The sequence below is a fragment of the Petromyzon marinus genome, unplaced genomic scaffold, assembly GCF_048934315.1.
Source record: "Petromyzon marinus isolate PM22_M1 ecotype Great Lakes invasive population unplaced genomic scaffold, UKy_Petmar_22M1.pri1.0 PM_G_Scaffold_15, whole genome shotgun sequence".
Classification (NCBI taxonomy): domain Eukaryota; kingdom Metazoa; phylum Chordata; class Hyperoartia; order Petromyzontiformes; family Petromyzontidae; genus Petromyzon; species Petromyzon marinus.
Window position 1 is genome coordinate 629,114 of NW_027422706.1, and position 14,450 is coordinate 643,563.

Here is a 14,450-nt window from a genome sequence, read left to right on the forward strand (position 1 = left end):
AACCCTTCAAGTGCAGTGTGTGTGGGAAGGCGTTTCCACGTTCATCTGCTCTTGTAATACACCAGAGAACACACACAGGAGATAAACCCTTCAAGTGCAGTGTGTGTGGGAAGGCGTTTGCACAGTCATCTACTCTTGTAACACACCAGAGAACACACACGGGAGAGAAACCCTTCAAGTGCAGTGTGTGTGGGAAGGCATTTGCACAGTCATCTGCTCTTGTAACACACCAGAGAACACACACGGGAGAGAACCCCTTCAAGTGCAGTGTGTGTGGGAAGGCGTTTGCACAGTCATCTACTCTTGTAACACACCAGAGAACACACACAGGAGAGAAACCCTTCAGGTGCACTCTGTGCGGGATAACGTTTTCACAGCAACAACATCTTCAAGTACACCAGAGAACACAGAAGCATCAGAAGATCCACAAGGAGTGGAGTCTGAAATCAGCTTGTGAAAGTCAAAGTGCCGCAATGAGCCCATCCCTCATTAAACAAGAACCGGAAGAAAATCCCAGCTTGGACACTTTTAAAGGTATCGAGGTGAAATATGTAGAGGTGATGGTGAAGAGGGAAGAAGTGATGGTGAAGAGGGAAGAAGTGATGGTGAAATGTGAAGAAGTGAAGAGCGAAGAAGTGAAGGTGAAATGTGAAGATGAAGATTCAACTCCAAAATGGGACCTTCACATCGATGGAGGCAACGTGAAGCAGGAGGAGAATTCTGACTGTGAGGCAGAGCGAGGCAACTCCCAGCAGTTTGTGGAAGTGGAGGTGTGGGTGGACTTCCGAGACAATACAAAGTCAAGTGGAGACCCGGTAGATGTGTAAACTTTACGTTTTAATAATTGTGTTTTTTTTATTTTATTTTGGGCACCTTTATAATACATGCCACAGGACCCGCACGAGCTTAATCCGGCACTGTCTGGGATACCGTTCCAGTGCCCAACCAGGCAGTGTTGAAAACACCGCGGGTGGAGTTGAGGGTGACGGTGGAGGGCGCGACGGGGGCGAGTGATGCCGATGGGCGGCGAGGTGGTCATCCGAGAGGATGCCCAGTGGGGAGATGAAACAATTAAATCGCTCCACGTGTCAGGTGATGTTGATATCGAAAACTGACACGTAACTGGCATGCCATAAATAGGAAATTAACTCTGCTTATTAGAATAAATGTATTTATATATGTTGATAAACTGTTTTCAAGCATATTTTGTGTCTCTAACGGCGACTACAGGGACCACGTGATTGTTTAAAAATGTCTTTGATTATAACTATAATTGCCTACAATTCGTCATGTGTAGCTTATTTAGACTATAATTTATTCACTACCCAAACTGTATTGACTTGAAAACATAGAGCTGATAGTTTTAAGCAGTTTTTTTTTATTTATACGTTTGAAAAAATATATTTGCACAAATTGAACTTGTTCAGATACAAGGTGAATTCACAAGGCTTTGTAAAAAATCCAATATTTCAGAATTTTGACTTAAGGGAGAATATTTTTTTAAATGTTGGTAAAAATAAAGATTCAGAAATATATATTGTGCCGTGTCTACAATTTTACTGTAAAGTGGAATTGGTAAAAAAAATAGATGGTTCAATGAGCCACTCTGTCTAGGGGAAAGCTACCCATATGGATGCTTACCTGAAACAGGATTCCCACCACCATCCATCCCAGAAGAATTCCCTCATCAAGACTCTGCACCATAGAGCCCAATGCATATCCGACCAGGAACACATAGCCAGTGAACTAAAGCACGTACACCAAGCTCTTAAGGCTAATGGTTACTCTGACTACACAATCCGCAAAGCTATCACTGCAACCATGAAGAAGGACCCTTTTGAGGAGCCTTTCAAAACCATCACTTTGCCCTACATTGCGGGGATCACAAAAAAGATCTCCAAAATCTTGAATGAACACAAGATCCAGGTCCGTTTCAACACATAACATAAAATCCGTGATCTGGTTCCGTCTGTAAAAGATGTGATTCCGGACATACAGTATCCTGGTGTCTATAAACTAAGTTGCCTCTGTGGTAGTAGTTACATTGGAGAAACCATACGACATGTCTCGGACCTCATTCGTGAACAGAATGCAGACCTAAAACACGGTAGGACCAACACCTCGGCCGTGGCAGATGACTTATAATTCAGTAGGCTCACATGACATTGACTTCTCCAAGACGGAGGTTATTTGCAATCCATCTGGCTACCATGAGAGATTCGTTCATGAGGCTATCCACATATACAGAGACAATTTCAACCGAGAGGAAGGAATTCTGGCTTAGGAATCATTGGAAGGATTTGATAAACCATTTCGGGTCTTAAATGATTGTTCACACTTATGGTGGCTTCCAGACTGCATCCATTATTTTCGTCTCCCCCCTCCTCTATCCCCAACATATATGGACTCGTCCATCTGAATGACTGTCAAATCGCTCTCTGTGGTGCTAACGTTAAAAAAACGCCACTTTTTTAATTTTCTTGCTGTGGTTTTCACACCTGATGATGATTGCGTGTGTTGCAGTCGAAACGTCGTGAGAATTTTATTGTTTTATATTTTTATTATTTGATTGTTTCCCTTCTACGTGGTGACTTTACCAAAAGAACCAAGAATAGTTCATAGTTCCATTTATTTGGTATAGCCCTGTGAGCCATTCGGCTCTTGAATCGGGTGCAACCGCAACATACAAAAAAACATGAACAAGAAAACATCTTAAAGTGATTATGTGACTGTGCAAACAGAAAATCCAGGAAAAAAACATCAAAATATTCCTGAAATAGCACCGTACACCAACGCTGTGTGCAAAAATCCCAGTGGGATGCAAGTCAAACAACAACAACAACAACAACCACAAGACAACTAAGATTAAGGCCATCAGTCTAACTCCGTGCTACAATAAACAAAAACATGGCCAAACCAAAAAAACGTTTTCGAAATCACCAAAATAGAGCCATAAATGCAATGTAACCGTGATCATAGGGACTGTGACCGAACTTTTAACAATAAACTACATAAATAACATGTAACACCAAACCCTAGAGCCATAGCTGGCTGCAAATATGAATCCCTGCAGTCACGAAAGCTTTAAATCAACATTTATTATTACTCCGCTAACACCTTTCACTTTCACACGCCGCTAATTTTTTGCGACAAGAGGTTTCATTACCACAGGTTACACGTGCAGTGGGCCCAAGACGAGGCGAGACGGTTCGCTAGAGGCAACACGTTTATTCAACAAGGGAACCACAGCACAGAGGGGTGACGACCCCTCACAGCCGATAACCTCAGGAGGCAGTCCCTCCACACTACGGTGCCCTTACTCTGGTTCTAGCGCTAACCCTACACTGGTTATGTCTGAACCCGACCCTAGCCAGGGTCACTGGGCTCTTCGCTTCAGGGTCTTCAGAGTCTTCAGGGTAGTGCTCAGAGTCTTCTTCAGAGCTTCAGGTGGACAAGGACCGCCAAACCCGTTCAGGGGTCCGGCTTTTATCCCCGTTCCAGGGTCTCTCTGCCCCTGGCCAAGCCTTCTGGAACTCTCTAGGGGGCCCTGGAACATCCCTCAGCCCCCCCCCCCTCCCCTCTTGGGGTCTGGGGGCCCTGTTCGTCCCACCTGGTCTGTACACCACCCCCTGTTGACGCATGTCCGCTATTACAGGTCAGCTCCCGTGGTAATACGCATACAGCCCAACATGGCGCTACATCATCCCCCCCCCCCCCCCCCCCCGTAGCATCCAGGCGTCTGCTACATTCACAGGAAGCCCTAGACGCATGCACGAATATGCTCAAGGTGCCATGTCATACGTTCGAGCGTATGGATGTCCCCGACTTATTTATTACCTTTACATGTAATCCAACTTGGCCTCAGATAAAACAAAAAAAGTAATAACTTTCATTCGGCCAGACACCCAGCCGTCGATACGACTTCACAGCCAGGGTGTTCAGACAAAAGCAAGTCAAATTCATCGAGAGCATTCACTGAGAGTCGTGTTTTTTGGAGAAACAAGATGCTGGATGTACTCAACTGAGTGGCAGAAACGAGGACTTCCACATCATAGGGGTTTCCCCTTTTTTTCTGGCAACAAAACTGAAACCTTTTGGCGTCCTCTGGTCGAGCACCAATTGGGTCGAGGCTCTAAAGAAAGCCGTCCCTTGGTGTGGACCAATCGGTTTCAAGGACAATGCCACATATATTATCATAGTGCGTGTGTTTTGTTTGCATTTTGACTGCAGGTATTGTGGTTAATGCAGTAGACATGAATCCTTGTAAAAAGGTTTCAGTTTTGTTGCCAGAAAAAAGGGGAAAAACCCCTATTATTATATTTTGGTACTGGCAAAGGAGGTCTAATGATGTAGATGACTTCCCCACGCTCATATTTTAATCCGGCTGAAAGAAAAAAATCATCCAATCCAAATCGATGTTATATCTGCCGAGTTTCCAAATCCAGAGGAAGACCCAAAATCTGTTTGCAGTAGTGACCGCAAATATGATTCATGGGCCATGCGGAAACCTTAATGTCAATGTAGCAGCATGTATGAAGGATATAGAGAGCAGCAAGAAATATCCGAGACAATTTATTAAAGACACACAAACTGGAGATGATGGATATCCTCGCTATAGAAGGTGAGCTCCAGCAGACGGTGGATACACAGCAAGACTGAAGATTAGAGGCAACGCGGAAATCGAAATGGACAACAGGTGGGTTGTTCCGTATTCTCCGCTTCTTTCTAAAATGTTTCAGGCGTAGATGTGTTGACCACGCTCCACCTCCTCCAGTCAGTGTGTGTATCATGGTGTGTGTGTCAGTGTGTGTGTCAGTGTGTGTGTGTGTCTGAGTGGCTGGGTCATGTAGCCCGCATGCCCAGCCACCGCATGCCGAAACAGCTTTTGTTTGGCCGGATTGAGGGGGCTAAGCGGGCGCGGCACGGGCTAGAGAAGAGATGGAGTGATGTGGTACAGGAGGACGTGGAGCTGAGTGGACTTGCCGATGACTGGTACCAGCGGTGTCAAGATCGGCATCTGTGGAGGAGGCTCGTGAAGGATGCTACTGGGCAGTTGGAGGCAGTCGCCCTCCAACAACAACGGAGGGTGGAGGAGCGACGCTCACAACAGCGAGCGGAGCGCCGGGTGGCTAAAGCACAGCAGGTTGGCACAGTAGGGGGCACAGGTGGTGCATCAGCCAGTCATCTCAGTCAGTCGACCCGTGGCACCTGGGTCTGCCCCGTGACCTCCTGCCAGCGGGCGTTCGACACTTCACGTGGCCTCAGGGTGCACATAGCCTGGCACAAGCGTCGTGGTGACGTCACCGCCACTTAGTGGCGAATGGCGGTTGTTGTTGTTGTCTGAGTGTGTGTGTGTCAGTGTGTGTGTCAGTGTGTGATTAACTCTCTGCTTTATTGACCTGGTCAAGGCCTATGATACCATCAGTAGGCCTGGGCTCTGGGTTGTTCTTCGTGCTTTTGGAGTACCTGACCCTCTGCTCACGATCATTAAGGACCTTCATGATGGTGAGCGGGCCCGGGTAAAACTACGTGGCCGGGAGTCAGAGCCATTCCCTGTACACCTTGGGGTGCGACAGAGATGTCCTCTGGCTCCCATATTATTTAACATCTATTTTGACCACGTAGTTCGTGAAGCCTTCAATAGCTGTACCGGGGGAATCTCCATATGGTACAGATATAATGGGAGGCTGATCAATGCCCGGGTGCGGTCAAGGGATGGCTCCCTATTGCTCAACCACGTTATGTATGCTGATGATTTGGTAATAGCTGCTCAGTCAGAGGAGGAGTTGGAGACGCTGCTGCTGAGACTGGAGCGTGCCACTAAGAAGTGGGGCCTTACCATCAGCCCCACCAAAACTAAGCACCTGCCTGGGTATTTTGTACCATCGGACACTCCACCCCCACAACTCCCAATCGTTGATGGGGCAGTTGTGGAGAGAGTGGAGAGTTTCCCATACCTGGGCAGTGTGCTTATGACTGGCTCCAGTTTAACTGCAGAGGTCTCACTCCGAATCAGTCGAGCGGCAATATCTTTTCATCGGTTGCGTAACGCTGTGTGGAAGCTACCTGGTCTGTCGCTCCGCACTAAGGTTCAGGTCTTCTTGGCCACGGTCATTCCCTCCCTTCTCTACGCTTGCGAAACGTGGGCCCCCCTAATGGAACATCTTCGCCGGTTAGAAACATTTAGTCTGGCCTGCCTACGATCCATCCTGGGTTTAAGCAGACTGGATTGTGTGAAAGATCTGGGCAAGGTCCCATCAGTGAGCTCCTCCGGCGGGCAAGGCTGCGATGGCTGGGTCATGTAGCGCGCATGCCCAGCCACCGCATGCCGAAACAGCTTTTGTTCGGCCGGATTGAGGGGGCTAGGCGGGCGCGGCACGGGCTAGAGAAGAGATGGAGTGATGTGGTACAGGAGGACGTGGAGCTGAGTGGACTTGCCGATGACTGGTACCAGCGGTGTCAAGATCGGCCTCTGTGGAGGAGGCTCGTGAAGGATGCTACTGGGCAGTTGGAGGCAGTCGCCCTCCAACAACAACGGAGGGCGGAGGAGCGACGCTCAGAAAAACGAGCGGAGCACCGGGTGGCTAAAGCACAGCAGGTTGGCACAGTAGGGGGCACAGGTGGTGCATCAGCCAGTCATCTCAGTCAGTCGACCCGTGGCACCTGGGTCTGCCCCATGACCTCCTGCCAGCGGGCATTCGACACTTCACGTGGCCTCAGGGTGCACATAGCCTGGCACAAGCGTCGTGGTGACGTCACCGCCACTTAGTGGCGAATGGCGGTTGTTGTTGTTGTCAGTGTGTGTGTCAGTGTGTGTGTGTCAGTGTGTGTCTGAGTGACTGAGTGTATGAGTGAGTGACTGAGTGACTGTCTGAGTGAGTGACTGAGTGTCTGAGTACGTGTCTGAGTGACTGAGTGTCTGAGTGTCTGAGTGAGTGTCTGAATGAGTGACTGAGTGTCTGAGTGAGTGACTGAGCGAGTGACTGAATGAGTGTCTGAGTGAGTAACTGAGTGACTGAGTGAGTGTCTGAGTGAGTAACTGACTGACTGTGTCCGAGCGAGCGAGTGAACCACTCCCAACGCCCTCACCCGCTGCCCTGGAGTCTCCTCACCCTCCTCCTCACCACCCTACACCTCACCACCCAGCCCCTCCTCACCACCCTACACCTCACCACCCAGCCCCTCCTCACCACCCTACACCTCACCACCCAGCCCCTCCTCACCACCCTACACCTCATCTGCTCCTCCTCACCCTGCATCTCCCCTCCAGCTGGTGTATCTCAGCCATGATGTCGTCTATCTGCTTGAGAATCCAGCACTCCTCCACCCTCTTGAGACTCGCCACCCTCTCCTCCTCCTCCACCTCCTCCTCGTCGCCCGACTTGCAGTCGCCATCATCGGCTGCACTGCGTGATCTCCGTAGTCCCCTCCTCCTCCTCCTCGTCCTCTTCTTCTTCTTCCTCCTCCTCCTCCTTCTCCTCGTCCGCCACCTCCTCATCGTCTCGTGCTATGTCGACACTCGGCTGCAGGCGGCTGGCGTAAAATTTCAGCAGCAGCCTGCGGACGCCCCCCGTAGACTCCACCACCTCCTCCTCCTCCTCGTTCCTCCGCTCCTTCACCTCGTCACCCTCCACCACTACCTCCCCCTCCTCCTCCTCGTCGTCCCTCCGCTCCTTCACCTCGTCATCCTCCACCACCACCTCCTCGTCCCTCCGCTCCTTCACCTCGTCACCCTCCACCACCACCTCCCCCTCCTCCTCCTCGTCGTCCCTCCGCTCCTTCACCTCGTCACCCTCCACCACCACCTCCCCCTCCTCGTCGTCCCTCCGCTCCTTCACCTCGTCACCCTCCACCACCTCCTCCGGCGTTGAAGACGACGACGACGACGATGCGTCCGAGAACGACCAACAGTTGGACGACGATGACGACGCTCTCTGCTGCCGGTATTGTTGCTGAATTTGTTTCCGTCGCTGCCGCTGCTTCTCCAGGGCGCGACCCCGGCGCCTCTCGGTGGGTGGCGGCGGCTCAGCCAGCGGCCGCGGCATCAGCGAGGAGAAGTGGAACGTCGCCCCACGCGGGGCCGAGCGCCGCTTGCCCGCGACCGCCGGCGCCAGCAGCGTCGGAGGAGGAGCCGGCGGCGTCGGAGGAGACGGAGGAGGCGGAGGAGGCGGAGGAGGCGGAGGAGCGCGGCAGGTAGAGGAGCCCGGGCAGGGATTGGGATTCGGTCCCGCCGGGCAATCCGCCGCCGCCGCTGCCTCCCGCCGCTTGCTTAGCGGTGACCGCCCGGCCAAAACCTCCTCCTCCTCTTCCTCCGCCGCCGCCTCGGCCTCCTCTTCCCCTCCTCCTCTCGCTCCTCCTCCTCCGCCCCTCCTGCTGCTCCCCCTCCTGCCCACGCCCTGCCACCAAAAGTCGAAGTGTCTCTTCCACGCCGCACGCGGTCCAACCGCGTCCTCCCTGCGTCTCTCCGCCTCCTCCTCCGCCGCCTCCTCGCCCGCTGCCTCGTCGGCGCCGAGCGCCGGCCCCGACTCTCCGCCGCCGTCTCCGCGCTCCGGGGCGACCCTCGGGCCGATTCCCGGCGTCGGCGTCGTCCGGGCGCCGCCGCTGCCGCCGCCGCCGCCGCCGTGGGAGCTCTCCCGGGGGGGTGCCGCCGCCGCCGGAGTCTCCCGGCGGCGGCGCCCCCCCCCCTCGAGAGCCCGGAACGTCACGGGGCGACGAAGACGACGGCCGCGGCGGGGAGGCCCCGGCGCGGGCCCCGGCCCCCCGGCGTCGTCGCCGAGCGGGCGAGCGACCTTGGAGGGCGCCGCGTGGGACTCGGCTCCTCCTCCTCCGGCGTCGTCCGCGGAGCGCTTGGGCACCCGGATGGGCCAGGAGGAGCGAGCCCTCGCGGAGGGGGCGGCTGTGGCCCTGGCCGGGGCCGGGGCCGGGGGAGGCTGTCTGGGAGGCCGCTGGTGAGGGGGGAGGGCCGGAGGAGAGGGAGGAGACGCGGGATCAGATTCCAGCATTCAGCACGCAAAAGTCCTGGTAGTGGTGGTGGTATTGGTGGTAGCGGTGGTGGTCAGTGATTGTAGTGATGTTGGTAATGGTGGTGGTGATAGTAGTGATGGTAGTGTACGGTAGTAGTGGTGGTGGTGGTAATGGTGGTGGTAATGGTGGAAGTGGTGGTAGAAGTGGTGGTGGTGATGGTGCTAGTGGTGGTGGTAGTAGTGGTGGTGTAATGGTGGTGGTAGCGTTGCTGGTAGTAGTGGTGGTAATGGTGGTAGTGATGGTAGTGTATGGTAGTAGTGGTGGTAATGGTGGAAGTGGTGGAAGTGGTGGTGGTAATGGTGCTAGTGGTGGTGGTAGTAGTGGTGGTGTAATGGTGGTGGTAGTGTTGGTGGTAGTAGTGGTGGTAATGGTGGTGGTGTCCGGCAAAACAACCCCCTACCTCCTTGTGATGCCGGACGGGCAACGCTGCCGTGGGCAGTGCCGGGGGGGAGGGCCAATTCGGATTGGCCTTTCCCCTCATGGCGTTTGTAACCACCACAGTGGCTAAGTGGGGGCTCTGGACAGGTGTGAGGGGCTGGTAACCCCTCCACCTCCAATTAATTACCGCTAAACCACGACCACAACATTTTATAAATAAGCTTGTGCCGGACGCCCCGGGGGGACAGGCGTCTATGACGTCTCCTGACCAAACCCCATTTGGCGGAGCCAGGAGACTGAATCCTTCCCCTCGGGGCTCCTCCAAAAACAACAAAAAACCACTACGTGTGGCCACGTGGAATGTTCGAACGCTCACTGCGGAGGAGAGGCTGCCACTCCTCTGTCAAAAGCTGGACCGGTACCGCCTGGATCTCTGTGGTAATAAGGAGGTCCTGTGGACCGGCTCTGGCTCCTGCCACCATGAGGGGTGGACAGTCCTCTACACGGGGCAGGAGACTGCCAAACAACAGGGTGTGGCTCTTTTTCTGAATAAAAGAATGAAGGGGTGTGGGAGCATGGTGATGAGGTGTGGGAAGCTGTAAGCCCCAGGCTACTTTGGGCTCGCCTTCCCATCAACCACAGGTGAGGAGTGGTGGTCATGGTAACTTATGCCCCCACCAAAGACGAACATCCGTGGAGGGATGGAAGCAAGGCCAATGAGTCAAATGCCTTCTATGACCTCCTGTCACAGGTGCTGGCTAAAGTGGCCCCTCGGGATAGAGTCATCTTGTTGGGTGACTTCAATGCCTGAGTTGGTCATGATGCTGGCACCTGGTCTGGAGTAATTGGAAGGCATCGGGCAGACCAGCTCAATAACAACGGCAGGAGGCTGCTTAATTTTTGTGCAGCCCATGGGCTTGTAATTACCAACACGCTGTTCCGGCATCGGCGCATCCACACCACATCATGGATGCATGCCGGGTCCAAGCAAGATCATCTGCTGGACTACATAGTGATGGAACAGCGAATGCGGGCCCATGTCCTTGACACCAGGACCTACCGTGGAGCTGATCTGCCCACTGACCATCGACTTGTCATCTGTAAGATGCACCTGCAATTCTTCCACTCTGGTGGTGGGTGTACACCCAGGACCCCATTCAAACCCTTAGTGGCATGGTCTCAGCTAGCTGATGAAAGTTACAAACGAGAATTTCATCATCGCTTGCGGCTGGGATTGGCATTGTCCCCCACTCCTCTTGATGTCGAGGGGAAATGGGCGAGGTTTAGGACTGTAGCTGATGTAGCTGCAATGGCTGCTTTGGGTACACGGTCCAGACCTCCCCAGAGACCCTGGCTGACAGGAGGTGTTCAAGCCGGCTGAGAAAAATCGACAGGCCCACTCTCATCGGCTACAGCATCCCACGTCGGAGAATGAGGAGGCTTACCGCAGCCTTCGCTCGGAGGTTCGGAGAGCCGTGAGGCACTGCAAGAATGGGTGGTGGTCGCGGGTTGCTGAGGAGATGGAGTCTCCCTCAGTGGCCCACGATCACAAACCGCTCTTTAATTCCATCAAAAAAGTAACCTGCAGCGCCACACCTATTACCATCATTAGGGGAAAGAACGGTGATCCAATATCCGACCCCCAGGAACAGGTTTGCAGATTTTCTGAGCATTCCTGAAGTCCTGGGGAAGGGGAAATCCCTCAGCCAGGAAAACAACGTGGGACAAAGTGGGGATGACCCTACTGAGGCTGCGGTGCCTCAAATATTGGAGGAAGTCACCCCCTGTGAGTGGCTGGCTGAGGTGCCATCCGTTGAGGACAGCAAGTTGCACAGTAGGGGGCACAGGTGGTGCATCAGCCAGTCGTCTCAGTCAGTCGACCTGTCGCATCTGGGTCTGCCCCGTGACCTCCTGCCAGCGGGCGTTCGACAATTCACGTGGCCTCAAGGTGCACATCGCCTGGCACAAGCGTCGTGGTGATGTCACCGCCACTTAGTGGCGAACTGCGGTTGTTGTTGTTGATAGTGGAGCTGCTGGTAGTATATTTGGAGTGTGCGTGTCTCTGCCTCGTGGTTGCATGGATGTTTCTGGTTCCTCCGGTTTCCCCCCCTCCAGATTTAGAATTAACATCACGCATGTAAAATATTTAACTGCGATACATTTCCACACGATGAAGTCACTTTGTGTTGAGCTTTTATTCGTGATGGCCAGGTCGCTTGTGAAAAAAAGCTACATAGCTCAGTGGGTCTTACCTTGTACAATAAAATAGAAAAACTAGTTTATAGTTTAAGAGAGATGAGTTGGATCTGTCACGTGGGTTATTTAAAAAAAGAGGTCATTCATTTCATCAGGTTATGCGCACAGATTACAAAAACATTTGGAGGGGAAAAAAACATGCTGGCCGTTATGTGACTTCACCGAAAAAGCCAAAGAGTACGTTATGGTCAAGTTTTATTAAAACATTTTTTGTTTAGGATATTTGCTCTTAATGTGCTTACTTTCCCCCAGCACATTCACTGCATTGTCTTGGTGAATGCGAGGCATCGCGTGGTCATAACCCACCGGGATATTTTCCCCTTACGCGTCAAGAGATTGACATTCTCAATGGAAATCATTTCAGGTATTCACTGAAAGTGTCAGAGATGAATTTTCAGGATAAAACTGAACATTCGTGCTAAAGATTGGTGCCATATTGTACTATTATAATTGTGCAAAATGCAACCAGAACACAATTAGCACGGTTAGCTACGTACCGCTACAGTCTACATTATAGACTGTCAGTACACTCACTCAGCTTAATAACCAGGCTACATTCTACATTATAGACTGTCAGTACACTCACCATACTTAATAACCATTACTACAGTCTACATTATAGACTGTAGTACACTCACCATACTTAATAACCAGGCTACAGTCTACATTATAGACTGTCAGTACACTCACCATACTTAATAACCATTACTAGTCTACATTATAGACTGTCAGTACACTCACCATACTTAATAACCATTACTACAGTCTACATTATAGACTGTCAGTAAACTCACCATACTTAATAACCAGGCTACAGTCTACATTATAGACTGTCAGTACACTCACTCAGGTTAATAACCATTACTAGTCTACATTATAGACTGTCAGTACACTCACTCAGCTTAATAACCATTGCTACAGTCTACATTATAGACTGTCAGTACACTCACTCAGGTCAATAACCATTACTAGTCTACATTATAGACTGTCAGTACACTCACTCAGCTTAATAACCATTGCTACAGTCTACATTATAGACTGTCAGTACACTCACTCAGGTTAATAACCATTACTACAGTCTACATTATAGACTGTCAGTACACTCACCATACTTAATAACCATTACTACAGTCAACATTATAGACTGTCAGTACACTCACCATACTTAATAACCAGGCTACAGTCTACATTATAGACTGTCAGTACACTCACCATACTTAATAACCAGGCTACAGTCTACATTATAGACTGTCAGTACACTCACCATACTTAATAACCAGGCTACAGTCTACATTATAGGCTGTCAGTACACTCACCATACTTAATAACCAGGCTACAGTCTACATTATAGACTGTCAGTACACTCACCATACTTAATAACCAGGCTACAGTCTACATTATAGACTGTCAGTACACTCACCATACTTAATAACCATTACTACAGTCAACATTATAGACTGTCAGTACACTCACCATACTTAATAACCAGGCTACAGTCTACATTATAGACTGTCAGTACACTCACCATACTTAATAACCAGGCTACAGTCTACATTATAGACTGTCAGTACACTCACCATACTTAATAACCAGGCTACAGTCTACATTATAGGCTGTCAGTACACTCACCATACTTAATAACCAGGCTACAGTCTACATTATAGACTGTCAGTACACTCACCATACTTAATAACCAGGCTACAGTCTACATTATAGACTGTCAGTACACTCACCATACTTAATAACCAGGCTACAGTCTACATTATAGACTGTCAGTACACTCACCAAACTTAATAACCATTACTACAGTCTGCATTATAGACTGTCAGTACACTCACCATACTTAATAACCATTACTACAGTCTACATTATAGACTGTCAGTACACTCACTCAGCTTAATAACCAGGCTACAGTCTACATTATAGACTGTCAGTACACTTACCATACTTAATAACCAGGCTACATTATTATTCACAAATTAAATCGTTTGTATTTTGTCAATGTCCATAGACTCAGCACCGCGCCCATTGACCCAACACTGCCCATAAATTCAACAGTGCATTTGTAAACTATCTGCGAATCACGGGCTGGACATTTGAGGCCACTTTTTACCTCACGTTTTCCCTCACGAGAGGCGATCTCGCACCCCTGGGGGGTCGTCATCGTCGTCAATTTCTGCTCCAAAATAAAAAAAATTCAAAACCGCACCTCACGACTTTCAAAACGGCGCCTGGCCGAGGGAAAGGAGTCACAAAACATTTGGCGGGAAAAAAAATCTCGCGTCACGTGGCTAGGGAGGAACCAAATCTGATTGGCTCCAAGGCGTAGCGAGGAGGGCGAGACGCCAAAATAATTTAGCGGGAAAAAAAAAATCTCATGTCACGTGGGTAGGAGGGAACCAAACCTGATTGGCTCCAAGGCGGGGGTGGGGAGGAGCCAAAAAAAATTTGGCGGGAAAAAACTCCCGCGTCACGTGGGTAGGTTTAGTTACTTGTAGGAACAACCACAAAGCACACAGATGTAGTTTTATATCACTCCCATTGTTTCCCTCCACGATGTCTCCTTTAAGCAATAAATTACTCGCGGGGTGAAAAGAAAACAGTCATCTCGACGAATACTGGCACATCTTATGCCCCTCACGAGGCAAACTATTCACAAATTACATCGTTTGTATTTTGTCAATGACCATAGCCTCAGCCCTGCCCCATAAACTCAGCAGTGTCCCATAGACTCAGCACTGTCCCATAGACTCAGCACTGTCCCATAGACTCAGCACTGCCCCATAGACTCA

The 14,450-nt window shown here is 50.8% G+C and overlaps 1 protein-coding gene across 1 annotated transcript; it reads right to left on the reverse strand.

Annotated features, from left to right (window-relative positions):
• Positions 1 to 3,435: 3,435 nt before the first annotated feature.
• Positions 3,436 to 13,934, reverse strand: LOC142910717 (uncharacterized). Its single transcript, XM_076060113.1, has 3 exons — positions 13,772 to 13,934; positions 7,785 to 8,945; positions 3,436 to 3,441 (listed from the first exon to the last, which is right to left on the reverse strand). Exons 1-3 carry the CDS (start codon positions 13,820 to 13,822, stop codon positions 3,436 to 3,438), a joined length of 1,218 nt encoding a protein of 405 aa, XP_075916228.1. The 5' UTR covers positions 13,823 to 13,934.
• Positions 13,935 to 14,450: the final 516 nt, after the last annotated feature.